This window comes from Papio anubis, chromosome 17 (assembly GCF_008728515.1).
Source record: "Papio anubis isolate 15944 chromosome 17, Panubis1.0, whole genome shotgun sequence".
Classification (NCBI taxonomy): Eukaryota; Metazoa; Chordata; class Mammalia; order Primates; family Cercopithecidae; genus Papio; species Papio anubis.
Genome location: NC_044992.1, coordinates 29653460 through 29672010, shown reverse-complemented (window position 1 = coordinate 29672010; position 18551 = coordinate 29653460). Strand labels below are relative to the sequence as shown.

General features: G+C 37.4%; 1 protein-coding gene across 9 annotated transcripts in view; it reads right to left on the bottom strand.

Moving 5' to 3' along the window:
* Positions 1–18551, bottom strand: part of ACACA (acetyl-CoA carboxylase alpha) — a 332443-nt gene that overhangs the window by 108556 nt on the left and 205336 nt on the right. For 8 of the 9 annotated variants that reach the window (XM_031657026.1, XM_021928272.2, XM_031657028.1 and 5 more), the window contains 6 exons: positions 17219–17242; positions 14430–14573; positions 13556–13652; positions 12536–12643; positions 6847–6903; positions 6560–6604 (listed from right to left, as the gene is read on the bottom strand). In XM_031657026.1, the coding sequence (XP_031512886.1) occupies positions 6560–6604; positions 6847–6903; positions 12536–12643; positions 13556–13652; positions 14430–14573; positions 17219–17242 (475 nt within the window). The remainder of the gene's footprint in view (positions 1–6559; positions 6605–6846; positions 6904–12535; positions 12644–13555; positions 13653–14429; positions 14574–17218; positions 17243–18551) is intronic. The other variant, XM_031657027.1, reaches the window with a different exon arrangement.

The window sequence follows — 18551 nt, the reverse complement described above, 5'->3', positions numbered from 1 at the left end:
CTTTGGAAACAAACATATAGTATAGAAACAGTTAAGCATTTAGAAGACAGTTTTCTAGAAAACATGCTTCTTACCTAAGCTTAGTCCAGGAAATATGAATGATCCGCTGCATAACCATCACTTTGACCCCATTTCCAAATTTGAGAATCACATTATAAACCTCATTTTAGTATCTACCTTCTCCCGGGGGAAAAAAAAATGTAGATATTTTTTAAATCTCCCAAGTGAAAAAAAAATTTTTTGCTGGGTATTGCTCTTGGCATAACCCGGCAAATAAAACCAATATACCCTTATGCTGAGTTACTGGACTGATTTCCCAAGTTTCTCAAGTCAATAATGTCAAGGGTTTAAATGATAACATTTGAAGATGAAGAAAAATATAAGATACTACCTTGGTCACTACCACTAAATGTATAGGAAAGAATGAGGTAGAACTAGTGAACTTGTAATCATTAGGTCTTCCTGCTTTTTTGTAGGGCATTATACAAAAAACAAAAAAACAAAAAAAACCCCAATTTACTAGAACCTTATTAATTAACAAAGACGAATTCAATTAGCAGAGTTCATTAGTTTCTGAAATTTAACTTACTAACGCCAAATACCCCTGTTTCTCAGATGGGAAGCTCTACTGGCAGTGCTGAAATCAAGTCATTACTATTTGCCTCCATAGGAGGTTTCATTAGGCATCTTCTTCATTATGAGTGCAATACAATCAAACACTTATCAGTACAAGGCAGAGAGACTGGGACTAGCTGCCTACATATCCTCAATGAGTTTTAGGAACTGTGAAGGAAACATGGACTGAAAATCTGGTGGCAGGTATTCTCATGTGTTTTCCCATCTGATGCTCTCAACAACCTCTACGGGTAGATATTGTGACCCTCATTTTACAGAAGCCTTGGCTCAAGTATATGCTCAGAATCACAGAGCTGGAAGATAAACTTGGGTCTCTCTAGTGCCAGAGCCCATGCCCTCTCACCTCTCAAGGGCAGAGTATTACCTTTCTCTTTTTATTATAATCTAAATCCCTCATTTAGAGGATTTCTCTTTGATGAGACAAAAAAACAGAAATTAAGACTTTAAATTTAAAAAGGACAAAGCAAACAAAGCAAAACTCATGCTGTAAACCTGTGGTTCTTGAATTTCCTGAAAATTTCTTGAATACGTTCCGTAAGTGTTATACCTCACTCTCACCTTAACTAAAGCTTGCACAACTAATAAATCTTTTTATCTTTTCCTTGGTATTTTAACTGTAAGACTGCATTTAAAAGGTTCCTAGGAGCTCATTTACCAACCTCAGGGAAATCCCTTTTTAAAAGCCTTTTTAAAGTGGATTTTACACAGGACTAAACTTCTCCTAATGAAGTTTTGTTCTAAATAATTCTCTGACCCCTCCTCCCTGCCATGAGAGTGAAGCACATGGGGATGACTTCAAGGTTAAGTAAGATGCATTCAGCTGAGGTGTCAGTAAATATCATGCTCATGGTTTTATATAACCTAGTTTCGGTTTTATTCTAGTGAGGTACAGCTTTCAGAGCATTACCTAAAAAGTAACACATGTCAAAAAAGGAAGAATGACAAAATCTTTCCATGGAACTCTCTGAAATAAAAGTCAAGGAAACTGATAATATGATATTTTAAGCACATACTTTTCTATTCCGCCTGAACTGTTATTAGCTAATTAATTAAAATGTTTGTTTAGGATGCCACTTATTTAATTATGCACATTTGTAGTATCAAAACCATTTCCTTTCAAAAACAAAACAACAGTAATAAAAAAATGCTTTCTTTTCCACTAAACCAATTAAGAAAATTTGTAGTAACTGAAAGGCATATAAAGCAGTTTGAATGGAAACGCCTTTAATACAAATAATGAAGAAACTGACTGATTCTTGGCAGAGGTGGGCAATGACTACCAATTAGAAAAACCACTTTCATTAAGGTTAGATAAGAAAAGGTGTCATGAGATCATATAAACAACCTTTTTTTTTAAAAAAAAACTTCTGAGTAAATTTGTAACTCCCCAGTAAAATCTTCAATTTAAGTATTAAACATTCAGAACAAGAGATGGCAAGAACCTCTATGCAATGGAAAAGTGGGACTACCAAGCAATTCTTCAGTGACTTGGAAGTCTGAAGACTGTTATAGAAAGTAACCTCTTTTGGCACTCAAAAACCACAGAATCACAGAAAACACAGAAAAGAAGAAATCTAAAAGTCTGATCCTACGGTTTTAGTAAATTCTTTTATCCTATCTCATCCTCATACTGCCAGTTTTTCCACTGAAAGCTTTCATGCTTATTCCATCATCAATATATTTGCTTTCCAAGCATTCTACTAGTGTCATGGGCAAATATCATAATTGAATGTATACAAAGAAAAACCCTCTTAGTGTTCTGGTACCAAAAAACAAAAGAATGCAACGTTTCACAGGAAGAAATTATGCCCCTGCTGTGTTCTAATCAGCCAACCATCATAAAGACAATCAAAATAATTTGCCCAAATTAGCCAATCAAGACACCCTGCAAATCAGAGAATGTGAAAACCTGCAACAAAAAACATCATAGCTGATTATGATACTAATAATCGTGTTAAAAACCTAATGAGATGAAGAAATTGGGAGCTTGCTGGTGCAATTCTCTTTTACCTCAACATGCTGAGAACTAATTATATAGACTGTAATTAAAACAAAAACCCAAACCAACCCTTCTGAAAACTAATAGTTGGTCCACTAACAAACAGAACTATCTTAAAAAAAAAAAAAAAAAAAAAGAACTACTAATTATGATAACTGCTCATGACAGTGAGCTCTTCCTTCAAGATCCAAATAATCCAAAACATTTCATTTTAAAGTGGGAATCCCACAACAGTCATTAAACAACAACTCTCTCAGGAGATTTGTAGACTTTTTTTTAAAATCTCATGAAATTTTACAAGAACAAAAGGTAACATTTTATTAACAGATATAAAACTGTTTGATTTAGAATCTTATCATGGTTTTAGGACCTAATGGGGATAAGAAGAAGTCCTGAAAATTTGTATTCCGATGTCCTTAGCCAAACTTTGCCAAAAAAAAAATATATATATATATGGAAAGCTTAAAAAAAAAAAAAGGCAAAATATTATATCCCAATTAGACAGCACTTTCTGCTGAATCTTTTGGAATTCCAGACCTGAAATGTGAGTGAAACTAAGAGAGAGTGAGTCCATAAGTTTTAACTAACAGAAAACTGTGGAGCTGCAGTTTAGATAGCTGCAGAAATTCAAGAAGCCTCTTTTGCATTCAAGGCTTTGATCTTTTTCCTTTTTTCTTTTTTTTAAACATCTTGTGCATTTTTTTCTTTTATTTTTTATTTTCAGATGAACATCATGATCTACTTTCTTTTTTCTTAACAAGAAGAATATATTTACAAAAAGAGACTTGTTTTTCCTCAAAGTTTCTGTTTAAATATCAATGTTAGGCAGTTCTTCAAGTTCCATTATGGGCACTTGATTTAATTAGATGGTTAGGGAAACAGAGTCAACTCCCAGCTTCCTTAACACTGGTGAAGACTGCTGTCACAGAAATAATCTCCAGGCAGGGTCAAGAGACTAGGGCAGCAACAGACATACCTGTGGGCAGCTATCTGGGACAATTGCAGTTAAACTACGAAGTATTTTAAATGTTTATAGCAATCACTGGCATCCGAATCAGTACCTAACAATATACACAGCTCTCTAGGAACCTCTACTCTGGCCCTCATTTGTCTTGTTCTGGTTCTGAGGCAATCTGAAAGACCAACAACTATATAACAGCACAGCTTGCTTTATTCCACTAACCAATGTGCTTGAATCAAACTTGGTAACCTTCCTCCTCTTCTTGCCCCTCAAGTGCAGATTCTCTCTTCCATTCAATAATATAGGGATTTCACAGCATAGGACAGGGGAGGCTGCATACATCACAGTGGATTACCAAGAAGCCAGAGAGATCAAGGGATTCATCTCTGACACTCCCAGAAAGCTTCCTCTTTTTCACAGTACACTAGCTATGGGGCAAGCACAATCAGATGACATGACAGAGGCTAAGCATCCTTCATGAATGTCAAGCTACCATCAGCAAAAGAACTCACAGCAGCACCATGACAGTGACCACCAGATTTGTACAGTTTCTGCCAAGGCTTCCTGGCTAGTGTAGATCCTGGATTGTATAGAAGATTCTAGATGGAGTTCAGTTTAATAGCTGCCCTTGCCCCTTGCAAAATCATTTATCATTTTTAAAGGAACATAAAAACACCCCAACTCCTCTGCCACTCAATTCTTCAGAGCAAATCTAGTCCACAATTAAACCTTAATGTTCTCTCTGCTCTAAAGCAGCTTTTCCTACACTCATGACAAATCAAGTCACTTGATAATTTAACTGATTTCCCACTTGATGCCACTATAAATAGGAATCAGACAATGATTGTCAGGGAAGACCCCCTGCTGGCCTAATTTTCTAGCCGATTTTGCCTATACATGTCCCTATTAAACCTAAATCCAGAAATATCAGGACAGCAGAGAGAAAAATATGTTTTAAAGCTGTTAAATATACTCTTAATATTAGGGCATATTTATAACTATACACTATAGATTCAGAGATAAGTTTTTTTTATGTGTGTTACATATATGAGAAAATGTCAGTGAGAACTAATCACTTTGGTTTTTTAAAAATTTTAGTGGACAGTTTTAGTTGATCAGTGTATTTATTATAGAAACCAGTTAGTGTGCTATAGATGTGAAGACTCTATCAAATCCATTAGCAAAAAGGAAAGCAATTTTATAAATTTAGTGTTATTCCCTAGAAAATGCTATTATTCTAAAGTCTGTGATAAAAAGCACAGTAACATTTAAGAACGTAGCACAATATTTTTCTAAAATCCAGAGCCTGGCTCTGGCATGTCTACCTTAGTTCTGATCAGCATCTACTAGCTACAGTGTTTATTCATGGGCTTTCATATTCTATCCCCAAGTATCAATTTTATTCTCTAAGCTCCTGATTTTTCTTCCTAAAGCCCTAGGGTTCTTTTTAAGCTCCTCATACTTCTCCACTGACTCCGTTTCCTATCGAAAGTTATTGATTGATATATAGCTACACTCTGCTTGATTTCCTGACATCAATAACACAGGGGAGTCATGTAGTCCACAACATTTCCTAAAGCATTTCAGAAAATCTTAGCTTTCTTGTTTCTCTATAGACTAGACCAATAAGGTGAACTGTATGAAGGAAAACAAAACGTCAACTCCTAAAAACCTAATAAACAAAAAGGTAATAAAAGCAATCACACATAGGTCTTTGAGTTTACAAAGTCCTTTCCAGAATCTCAAATGCCATCTTCATTGTTGCAAATAAGCAGGGTTTAACAACCAAATTATCTCAATTGCTAAAACCAAACCAAACAGGCCGGGCACAGTGACTCACGCCTGTAATCCCAGCACTTTGGGAGGCCGAGGCAGGCAGATCACCTGAGGTCAGGAGTTCAAGACCAGCCAGGCTAACACGGTGAAACCCTGTCTCTACTAAAAATACAAAAATTAGCCAGATGTGGTGGCATACGCCTGTAATCCCAGCTACTTGGGAAGCTGAGGTAGGAGAATCACTTGAACCCAGGAGGTGGAGGTTGCAGTGAGCTGAGACTGCACCACTGCACTCCAGCCTGGGCAACTGAGCAAGATACCTTATCAAAAAAAAAAAAAAAAAAAAAAGACTTAGCTACATTAGAATCAATTTTTATGAAATATTTTGACTATAATCAGTCATTTTGAAAACGACATGTTGATTCCAAACTGGATTTCTGTCCTTACTGCTGTCACTGTACTGGGTATGATCATATGGGTATACCACAGTTCGGATGCCAGGCTATTAACTTAATTCTCTTTTTGATAAAAATTTTAATCTCATAAATATTAACAGTTAATTCAGTTAAATGGGAGAATAAGCAACAGAGTGTTTAATTTTTACTTATTTCCTGTTCCTAGGATTAACATAAGACAAAAAATAGCAACTTGGCTCTATCAAGGCATTTTAAATAATAAATCATTGTTCTTTAGAATTGAGAATTCTCAATAAAGAAGCCAAGACTACAAAGTGCAACTGGCTGTTCTTGATTATGGATTCACTATGAGCATAGAAGAAATTACTAGTTAGCTTGTTTCTACCTTATTCATCTGGATAAATGCTTATGTTCATTCTTAACTATTTCTCAGAGATATATTGAGAATTCATTATAGGGTTAAGAAAAAAAAGAAAAAACCTTTAGCTGGAATACTTGATATAAGAATTTAAAAAAATTTTTTTAATTAATAGAGGACAGGGTCTCATTATGTTGCCCAGGCTCATCTCAAACTTGTGGGCTCAAGCAACTTTCCTGCCTCAGCCTCCCAAAGTGCTGGGATTACAGAGAACTGAATATTTACTATAATAATTTATAAAAGAAGAGGGACCAAATATCAGTCCAGCCCTTCTAACATATATTCTGTTTAAATAATCAGTGGCAAACAAATAAAACAGTAAGTAGTCTGTCATTATTGTTCATTTTACTTACATGAAATCTCCGATCCACCTCATAGTTGACCTGTTTTCTGAAATCCTTTCAAATAAAAGACAGAGAGGAAGAAAAGAGCAGAAATTGGCAATCAGTAACAAAATCAAAAACAAGTTGAGTAAAAGATGATGAGTTAAACTAACGTTTTTTAAAAATTAAACTTATAGAAAAGTGGTTATTTCTCTGCATAAATTCTACTAGTAAGCATAAGATTGCAATCCCATTTTTTATTAAGTTGCAGCAGCAGCATAAGAAATATTAAAGAGGTACAATTCACATGTCAATACCTTTTGTGCAACCAGGAAAGTAAGGCGCCGGATCCCATGGTCAACCAGGGTAGCTTTCTAGGAGCAAAAACATGTAAAACAGAAAATAGATGAGATTTCCATTCATTCTAAATTTTATCCCATTCATTCCTCGTAAGGCTTTGGTGGAGTTAAACATCCTTTTTGAAAACCTTTATCTTAGCTTAGTACCTTCAAACTTGAAAGTGAACAAATTTCAACCTGGCTCCTAGGACTAAGTCTTATGAAATAAATTTTATATTGATTTGGACAAAACTGAAAGAGAACTTTGTGGAGAAGAAAGGGTCATATGAAGTCAATTAAATTACCTCAGAACTGATTTACATAAAGGCAGGCCACGACACAATTTCTGCTTATAGAAATCATACTGTTGGGCATGTATTCAAATGTAAACATTAATATTGATAAAGAAGCTAAATGAAATAAGGTAGAGAGAAAAGGACTTTCCATAAAACATAAATCACAGGTCCTAAACTGTTTAGATTGTAGATATTACCCACCGTCAGATACAGCATCCCTAGAATTCAACCTAACAAATTGTAACCTTTCAGTTTTGATACAACAGTCCCCCTTACCTTACATGAAGGCATTTTTTAAAAAGGTTCCTTTTAGGCCGGGCGCGGTGGCTCAAGCCTGTAATCCCAGCACTTTGGGAGGCCGAGACGGGTGGATCACGAGGTCAGGAGATCGAGACCATCCTGGCTAACACGGTGAAACCCCGTCTCTACTAAGAAATACAAAAAACTAGCCGGGCGAGGTGGCGGGCGCCTGTAGTCCCAGCTACTCGGGAGGCTGAGGCCGGAGAATGGCGTGAACCCAGGAGGCGGAGCTTGCAGTGAGCTGAGATCCAGCCACTGCACTCCAGCCTGGGCTACAGAGCCAGACTCCGTCTCATTAAAAAAAAAAAAAAAAAAAAGGTTCCTTTTAAAATTGTTAAAAGCAACATTTAATAGGCCTTTAAATTTAGGAATTATTCATATCTCCACTAGGCATAGGCAACTAGTATATCAGAAATCAACAGAAGGCTGGGTGTCTTGGCTCACGCCTGTAATCCCAACACTTTGTGAGGCCAATGGGGCAGATCACTTGAGGCCAGGAGTTTGAGACCAGCCTGGCCAACATGGCAAAACCCTGTTTCTACTAAAAATAGAAAAAATGAGCCAAGTGTGCTGGCACGTTCCTGTAATCCCAACTACTTGAGAGAATGAGGCATTAGAATCGTTTGAACCAAGGAGGCAGAGGTTGCCGAGATTACGTCACTGTCCTCCAGCCTGGGATGCAGAGTGAGACTGCCTCAAAACAAAGAAGTCAACAGACACCAGTAGTTTCAAGATGGCCACTTATATGAGTCTTGGGCCTCCGGACCTAAGCCTTCCCCTTCCCTATACTGTTCACTTGCTTCAAAAGGCAGGGACAAAGATACAAATTAATGAATTAAGTAAAATACATGGGTTTAGAGGTCCCTAACAAAGAAGGATTATAACAACAAGTAGAAAAGCAACCCCACCAGTTGAATGACCTGAGAAAACATATGAATAGTACAAATAGAAAACTAATGTGGACTTTCACAGCCTACATCCAGACTTTAGTTTGACCACATTTCTTGCTATAACTCTAACCAAGAGATATGTTTATACGCCAATTCTTAACATTCATGATATTATATTTTTTAATCCAAATTGTCTTCCCCTTATAAGGAAGCACATTCTTGGGTTACTTCTTCCAGTTTCTTCAATTCTGCCATGGCATTGCTGAGTAATAAAATAATTTTATTAACAGCATAAACAAAAGATAACTGGAAAAATTAATTTTCTATAAGCAAATAATAAAATAATAAATTATCAGGCCAAATATAAATACATTTTGGTTTAACTGCTTTAAAAAATTATTTGTACTGCCATCATACTCCTTGCTGTAAATAACCAAGTATTGACAGTACAATATGACAAAAATGTGTCAAAAGAAAGGGGGGGGTTTCTCAGTGTGGCCAGGAACAGAAATACTTCTTCTGACATCAACAAAGATTCCACTACAGTCAAGTCCTTCAAAGACAAGCATCAATAGCTATGTTCTGGCAAGGGAAGAAAATAACTTTAATAATGCCATGATTTAAAATCAAAATTGTTATTGCTTTTAAAATTCCACAAGTGGCTGACAATAACAGCAGAGCAACAGGATTCTGATTACATTGTAATAATGCGGGTCTCACAGCAAGTCCACAGCTATTACCCAGCGATTAGGCGTCAGCACCTGGAGAAACTCCATTTACACTGACTGCTTCAATCTCCTCCACAAGTCATTTACAAATATATGATCCTAATTTCTATGAGAGAAAAAAAGACATGCTGGGACTAGAAGATTATTTGGACAATTTGGATCAACCTATTTGATAGTTTAATGTGTGCTTTAAAAAAAAAAACTTTTTTTAAACTGCTAGGAGCATGATCATGAAGTGAAAAACAAAACTAGTTGCCACTTCATCTTTTTTTTTTCTTAAATTGCTTTTCTTTCCTTTTCTTTCTTATATATATATATACACACACACATATATTTTAACAAGGAGATGAAAATGCCAAATGTCCCTGGATAAGCACAGTACCTGATGCAGTAAATAGCTTCTCTATGCTTAAAGTGTCAACACAGTCTACCCTTACCATTCTAAATAGCGTTAGGCAAAGACATTGGATTTCTCTGTGCCTTAGTTTCCACATCTAGTCAAGGAAAAGGGTAATTTCTTATTTCTCATTAATGTTACAAACATATGTAGTGAATATGAAGAAAATACTTTTTTTTTTTTTTTAATTGAGACAGAGTCTCGCTGTGTCGCCAGGCTGGAGTGCAGTGGTGCAATCTTGGCTCACAGCAAGCTCTGCCCCCAGGTTCAAGCGATTCTCTTGCCTCAGCCTCCCGAGTAGCTGGGACTACAGGCACTCGCCACCATGCCTGGCTAATTTTTGTATTTAGTACTAGAGATGGGGTTTCACCATATTGGCCAGGCTGGTCTTGAACTCCTGACCTTGTGATCCACCCACCTCGGCCTCCCAAAGTGCTAGGATTACAGGCATGAGCCACTGCGCCTGGCTGAAAATGTCTTTGTAGATCAACATGTGCTGATAAATATGACACTTAGATTTGAGGGCAACAACAAATGGCAAGTTGTAGTCAAATTATGGAAAAATACTCAAACATGGGCAACTAGTGCCTCAAAACCTAGAAAGATACTTTCATAGATTATTTCATGAAGCAGCAGCAGCAGCCACATATAACATTAAGACTCTTCCAGGTCGGGTGCAGTGGCTCACGCCTGTAATCCCAGCACTTTGCAAGGCCGAGGCAGGCAGATCACCTGAGGTCGGGAGTTCGAGAACAGCCTGATCAACATGCAGAAACCCCATCTCTACTAAAATACAAAAATTAGCTGGGTGTGGTGGCACATGTCTATAATCCCAGTTACTCGGGAGGCTGAGGCAGGAGAATCACTTGAACCCAGGAGGCAGGGGTTGCTGTGAGCTGAGGTCACACCACTGCACTCCAGCCTGGGCAACAAGAGTGAAATTCCGTCTTAAAAAAAACTCTTCCAGCAAAGATTAGCTTGATCACTGGCTTTAGGTTAATTTTATGTGGTCACTGGTCAAGGGCAAGAAGGAAGGTAAATTTCTGTCTATAGAAAAAGCCCCAGGCATGTCCCCTACTTTCACGTCTCTGGAAGCACCTTTTCCTCCTATTGGCCACTGCAATCCCACAGTTAGTTTAAGTGCCACGACAGTATCATGGAATAAGTACTAAGACTTATAGTCATCACAAATTTACCATTTTTTCCCCTAGATATCTACCATTAGCATTACATGATGTGAATGCCAATGGTACGAATTGTCTACACCACTGAATTAAATTTTGAAAACATCTACTGAGTTCTTTCTCTGTAACAAGACCATGGGTTAAGTGCTGTCCACTCCAAGAGAACACATGGGTCTTGCCATCAAGGGCAGTTTAAGATGACACTTTGCCATCTATCACATATCATAATGAAATATAACTGTAGATTATTGTTTTAAGCATGCCTATCCTATCCCCTCAACTAGACTATAAGCATCTTCAGGGCGAAGAAGGTATTACTTACTATTACCTAGATCTGTGCCCCCTACACCTGGCATCAAATCCTTAAGTTCTAGTATTTGCTCTATCACCTTCCAGCTGGTGACCTAGGGGTTTTAATTTCTTTGAGCTCCAGCTTTTGCCCATGTGTACAACTGGAATAATTCCTGACTTATCTAACCCCATGGAATTGTGGTAAGATGCAAATAAAAAATTTAGGTAGAATTTTTTTAATAAATAAAAGGCATTATTATTGCTATGTTGCCAAGGCTAGTCTCGAACTTCTGGACTCAAGCGGTCCTCCTCTCTCAGCCTCCCAAAGTGCTGGGATTACAGGTGTGAGCCACCGTGCCTGGCTGGCATTATTATTGCTAATAAATGTATGCTGACCAATTAGGAATTTAAAGGAAGAACATACATTTTAGTTAGGGCTACTCAGAAGTCCTCATTGAAGAGGTGAAATTTGGGACAGTTCTTAAGACAAGCGGGATTTAGAAAGAAAGGTGAAAGAAAACTTTCTAGGTAAGAGGAAGTCAAAGAAGTACAGTAAATGAGGCATATTAGACAATGAACAAAGGTCTTTTCACAAAATAGCAAAGGCTACATGTTAGTCTCTCAATAGGCTGATGATGTTGAAGCTAAAGTTAAGGAGGTATTCGGAAGGTCAAAGAGAATCACTGTTAAGTGGGAAAATAACATGGTCAGAGCACATTTGGGACATTTAATTTTGTGATGGTGAGCAGAATGGAAACTCTTTGGAGGGAGAAAGTGAAGGAAGATAAGTAGATCAAAAGTAACCCTGCTGCGGTGTCTCAGGTGTAAGATAGCAAGGGTTTGAATTAGGGATGGCAGTGGGAATTTAAAAACTGGAAAGAAGAAAAACAGAAAGGGTAAAAAAGACTGCAAAGAAAAACTAGCAGACCTTGGTGACTGACCAGATACAAATAAATATGTACAGATTGTGGGTAGAAGGGTAGAATGAAGGAATGTCAAGGATAAAGTCAATGACTTCTGAATGATTGGGAGTGAAAGGTATGGTGAGTTGTGAGGTTTTTTGTTTTGTTTTATGAGGGGACTGGAAAGGGATGAGAAGAGGAGAAGGACAATGATGGAAAATGACATTTAGACTATGGAGTTTGATGTCAACAGGAGATATCCAAGTGACATAAAATTGAAAGGAGGGTAGGTGTATAACTGATATTTTCAAAGGAGGGGAGGGGAAGACACAGAAGGGACCTGAGGGGAGTTTGGGCTTAGACATGTGGAAAGTTACCAAAGGAAAATACTTAGTAAGTGATTCGAAGTTCAAGACTGGAGCTCTGGGAGAGATTTAGCAACATAACTTCCCTTAAAAACATTTTAAATATTTGAGGTCTATATCTGTTGACACACAAAGATATTCATTATATATTATTAAGTTACTTTGGGATTTTATCCCTAAAGGCAGAACTAGCCATAGTTCTGAGAGTTATGATAAAAGACATAGCCATAAACTAGCAAGTGATAAAAGGATAGCTAATGATCACAGTCAGTAGGAAAGGGGCCATCACGAGCTTCCACCCAATCGAGAACTTACATTTTGCTGGGTAAATTCTCTGAACATAGCTGCCAGCCTGTCATCCTCAATATCACAGTCAGTCTTGATAGCCACATTGAGAATGTGAATTGGTTCATCCCTGGGAACCTGTAACTCAAGAATACAAGCCAAAGAAATTATGAGGCTGGCCAATACAGATGCAGGTAGAAGTTATAATATTTGGTAGAATACCTGAAAAACAGATACACCCCACAGAATATTTTGGTTTGCCCAGCAGTAGGAATGAGCAAATTGAAACCATTGTCCAACAGCCACAGAGAGATTAAATAAAGTAAAGCATGTAACTTTTAAAAGATAAGGCAGCAGAGGCATTAGCAACAGGTGGCCCAAACTTTACTTGGTATGAAGTTGAAGATCACTATGTCTCACCTTTTTTACTAGTAAAATGGGGGTGAAACTATTTGCCATATCTCTTCACAGAATGTGAAGGAAAATGAGTGAAATAAGCCATCTGGACATATTCCCACATAATATATTTCCTTATAATTTATCAAACAATGGAAGTATCAAATCACAAAAAAATAACATCATAGAGGAAGAATAATTTATCTACTGATAAGTAAAAAGAAATGATTTAATAAAAAGACAAAGTTTTAAACAAAATGCCTATTTTTTTTCCTGTAATCTGAAGTCCTCCATTCTCTGAGGACTATGATTGCACCATTAAGCAAAACTATAAGCCATGGCTGAATAAGAATTCCAGCAACCAAAGCCCAAATCCTTAAAACAACATTCAGAGATTCAGAGGCAGTTGCAATGGACATAGCTGAGCCCATTCTATACTATGGACTCCAAAATTAATATAGTTTTTTTTAAAGTTAGGATTTATATTCCACCTGTTTCCAGAAAATACTTTGGTGAGGCATACAAAATTAAATACTATAAAGTGGGGTAAAATGATGAATTCTTTCCAATAATAGTTCAAAGTCAGAAAGACAGTATACAGTACAAGTCCCATGTCTGAGGGAACAAAGCAGTCTCCCAAAAGGGACATTATACCTTATCTTCATCATAAAGAGACGTGTGACCTGCCTCAGGGAATGTGGGACTCTGGGGTGGGGAGTCAGAGAAGCAGCTCATCACTTCATCAAAGATCCTAAAAAATACAAGAGAAACACCCACCATGAAACCCAAGTGGCAGGAAACTAACACTACCATTGCCAGCTGAGTCTAAAAGAATAATCTATCTTAGCCTGGGCTCAATAGTTAACTGAATAGAATCACCAGTGGCTAGAGGTGACATGCAAAATTTCACCAAGTGGCAGAAATTAGGAGGATGGATTGTTTAAACTTTAATAAACCATATATATTTTTTCTTTTTTAGAAAGAATGATCTAAAGCTTTTTTGTTTTGTTTTGTTTTCCTCATATGTAAGATATGAGCACTGCTGTCATCATCAGTCTTAAAGTAACAGAAAGTGCCTGGAACTGGAGTAGTGACAGTCCAATGTAATTACCCCTCCCCCTAGGGTAATGCATCAGTATACATCAAGAGATAGATGCTGAATGCATTTAATCAAAAGATGTATCGTCTCTTGTGGGGCTCACTCTAGTGTTATGTTTAATTTCTCCTGACATTTCACTCATCACAGAGCAGACAGCTTCTTCTGTTAGCTCCTCAGGAAAAGATGGTTTTCGTTTGTTTCTTTTTTTCTGACCAGGCTCATACTACAAGTAGAGGCTTGTAGAAACTGAACGAGAGGTAGAAATGCAAGGATATATACCTCTCTGAGAGCATATACAGCAAGGGTTACATCTTTTTAGCTGGCTCATGGCTATTCGGGAGACCTTTATTCATTTTGCAGAAAGCTGAGACCCCAAAACACAGATGTCCATAGCTCCCCTTGTATAGACATAGTTCCACAACGTCTTACCTGACAAAATCTTCGAAAGTCCGAAAAGAGACCATTCCGCCCATCCGCTGACAAGGTGGAGTGAATGAGTTGTCCAACAGCACATCGCTGACACTAGCTACATGGGTCATGCCATAGTGGTTGAGGTTGGAGGAGAAGGACATTCTAAATGGTAATTCAATCACGTTCATTAGACAAGGAGGGTAGGAGCAAGGACTGGGAAAGTAACAGTAGGGAAAAGGAACTAGGACAAAACACTGAAGTAGGGTCAGGTTGCAGAGCAGATTTGGTTTTTTTACCCACTACGGATAAGGTTCTTTTGCTGGATTCATGTTAACCCTTTCTTTTGAATTTCCCCATATAAACTATATTTTCATCACTCCAAAATTTCTTCAAATAAAAAGCTAAGGACTGTTAGGAATTTCCAGGCAGTTTTAATACAATTACATTGTAAGATGTCCAATGAATGAATAGCACATAGGGGTTAAAAACCATCCTGCATCTTCCCCCTTCCTAAAGTATTCCCTCCTTTAAAAGGAAGTAAGCAAGCCAAGTGTGTTGTAACTATGCAATGCTTAAGGCATTTTGTTTTCTAGGAACTGTAATAGAGTAAGTATTCACAGATAAATAAAGAGATAGGTAGATATATGTATGTAAAACAACAATTATAATTAAGTCATCTGGAATGGTTTAGTAAATAATTATATAAAACATTAGGGTACAGAAACAGGTCACAGTCTATAAAAGGAAATTTACTGAGGAATTTACTTTTTCCTTTAATGGGTTGGTAGGGATAGTTACTGGGGTTACAGTTCTCCCTTTTTGAAAAGAGAGACATTTTTCAACCCCAAATTGCACGTTTTTCTTTTCATAGTTAAGCACTTCTATATCAAAACAAAAAAAATCTCCTTTGAAAGCCCTTAATAATTTCCAGCAACATACAAAAGGGCAGAGTATGGGTCTCAAAGTATGTGTAAGCATGACAAACAGCTGCTAAACAGAGATGCTTGAAGAGAACTGAACTGATTTGTTCAATCTAAAAACAATGAATCTCTATATTTCTTGTGCACCTTAACAGTACGTACTGATAAATAATACTGTAAAGTGTTTCTGAATGCTCAATCAGGACAGCCTGTTAGGAAGGACCAAGCTAAAGGATGCCTCCAAGACTTGCCTGACATGTTACCAGCATACTGATCTGAAGCAAGTTCAGGGCAAGGCAATGGCACTTGAATTTGGAGAACTGCCCCAAATATCTCCTTGAAGTACACCACCTGCAGTGTCGCAGGGGAAAGAGAGACGACAACGTGGACTTGATATCTGGGTACATACTGTACCCTATCGCAAATCATAATTATAAGGCAATGGAATTCTTTATAGGATGGGAGTGCTGCTCACACAGACTATAGAGACTGACACTCCAGGTTTTTATTCCTTTGGTGAGTGATGACTATGGAAAAGGTACATCATTTTTGACAGTACTCAGGAGTAGAAGGCAAAGTGGGAGAGGAAACCATTGATACCATGAATGAAACAAACAAATGAAACACACATCAAGCAAGTCTTAAACATGGTGCTCACTAGAAACTGGGATTCAGAGTTGTATTACCACATAAGTGCTATCATCCTCCTCTTTTCTAGGATCACCAGATATATTTACTAAAAGAGCAAGTTTGTGAGGCATTGTATCTTTTCTACCTGCTTGGCATTAGACAGGAAAGATAAAAGGGTTCCAGACCACATTTAAAGGGAACTCCCTCTGAAGAAGCTATGTTTGTGGCAACCATGGGGTTAAGTACCTTTTTCACTCAACTGAACCCCATGGGAAATATCGACTAAGTTTCCCCTCACTGCTATGCTTGTGAACCAGGGCAGCTAAGGGCAGGCAGGAATGAGCCAAGCCCACTCACCAAGGGAAGATTACAAGACCAATTAAAAGCATTCCCTTTCCTCTCCACATCCAAATTGGGATCTAAAAGCTATGATTAGTTTTGATTACTTAATATTTTAAAGGGAGAGGGACAAAATAAATGCAAATCTATATTTCCACATGTAGCTGATTATCTGCAAAAACCGTGCCATCAACTTACTATTGCTTTTGCATTTTGTGGATTCAATTCCAATCAGAATTGCTATCCTCTCAAACTTGCATTGTGTTGCCTTGCTTGGTTCAAGAGACAGGAGAAACCCAAAATACTAAAATATCACTTATGTTATGTTAGCCTAGAAACCTCTACACAGGGCTAAACACATCAAAATTTAAATATACTTTTCCAATGTTAATCTTATTACAGGTCTGAAATAAAAACTGACTATCATTCTAACACTTTAACACTTTAGAAAATTAACTAACAAACTGATAAAACATGAGATCAGCTATTTCTGGATCTGCACTCCTCTAAAAGGAGAAGCAAATTAGAGAAACTAAAAATTGTAAAAATTGTGAATAATTTGCCAGGATAGGAGTAACCTTAAGGGTTTCTCCTCTGAAAGCCCCAAAGTACACAGAGAACTTAGCAAAAGATGCTGCTAGCAAGGCTGAACATAAGGCAGACAGACCCCCTACCATATACAGCTAGATAGGAGTTTCTCCATACCGAGGCTTTTCAAGTAGTGCTTTTTGAACAGCTGAAGAAAAGCTGAAGACATGTTTTCCAAACAGAAAGAATAATTTAGTATGTCCAAAGGGGAGCTCAGGACTCCCTAGCAGACAACACATTATCATGTCAAGTGTTATTTTCTTCCTGGTTTCACTATTATAAGTTACATAAAGGTGCTTTTAATTGGAAAAGAAACTAAACATACGGTACCTGTTTAGCGTAGGGATGTTCCCTCTGTAATTAAACAACCACAGTTAGTTACTGATAGGTTAGTGAAAGCCATAATAAAAGAATTGTCAGAGCAGATACAGACCAGTCGTGAGGAGCTCCAGTTTGGCAGCTCTGGCATTCAGCAGACATAATTAAGTGCTCATTACCCTTCAACCCCCAGGATGCCTCCAAAGAGGCATGCTCCTAACCTACCCCACTACAGCAGCTGTTGATGGAAAGGGTCAAAATGTATTTACCATGGATTTTAAAAATAGCTCTATTACCAAAAAAAAAAAAAAAAAAAAAAATGCAGAGTAGTGGTAAAACACAGGCTAATGAAAATTAATTTAAGCTATATGATATGGTATATTAACTTAAGTTCCAACAAGAAATATAATTCTTCATGGGATTCTTAGAGACTCTTCTTTCTTGTTCCTATTACTGAAGGTGTAATAAGGAGGTCCAGAGAAGTTGATTCCATAGCTCCTCCTACCTTAATTGCTTTTCCAGGATATGTGACAGACCTACAAATTCTCCACCAAAGAAAAGTACCCAGCAATCTGGGTTCCCAGCTACCTGTTCTAAGTCTTTTTATCCATACTCTTCCTCCCATGAAGGAGAGCAGGGGGGAGGGTACTGTATTCTAGGAGCTTAAAAGAACTGAAAATCATGCAGAAAAGTAATGATAAATGATTCTATGATCAGAGCAGTATAAGTTGTTAAAATTAATTAATATTTTGTAATTAAATGAGTTTAGGGTCATAATGATTTTAAAAACTGCTGTTAGCTTAAAAACTCTAGGCCTTTCATAAATAAAACCTTACCTAAATTTGACTACCCTAGAACTTCCTTCTAGAGAATGTGCCAAAATCACGAAAGAAAGACCACAATAAGAATAGGAAACTACAAGGCACATCTCCCACATTCTCTTTGGCCTTTGCCACTAACTCTTTTTAAAAGATTTCTCCAACTGAAAAATAATCAAACAAATAAAAACCTTTATTTTCAATGTTAAATGGGCAAAGTTATACTTACCACCTACAATTTAGGGGCATTGTAAGGGGGCTGATCGGTTGATATCTTAACCTTCTAACATTCTTTTATCAGCATTTAATCACTGTTGGGGTTTTCTAGCACACAGAGGACTTAATGGGCAGAACATGGTGGGTGATGCTGATGATATGTGGGAAAGAAGATAGAGGGAGGAAAATGATGCACTTTCCATGGCAGTGGAAGGAGCAGAATAGACTGAGCAGGCCATATAAATAAAAAGCTGTGACATATCACTGCACACAAACTGTATACCTCATGTGATTTGTGAGTAGAAATGCTC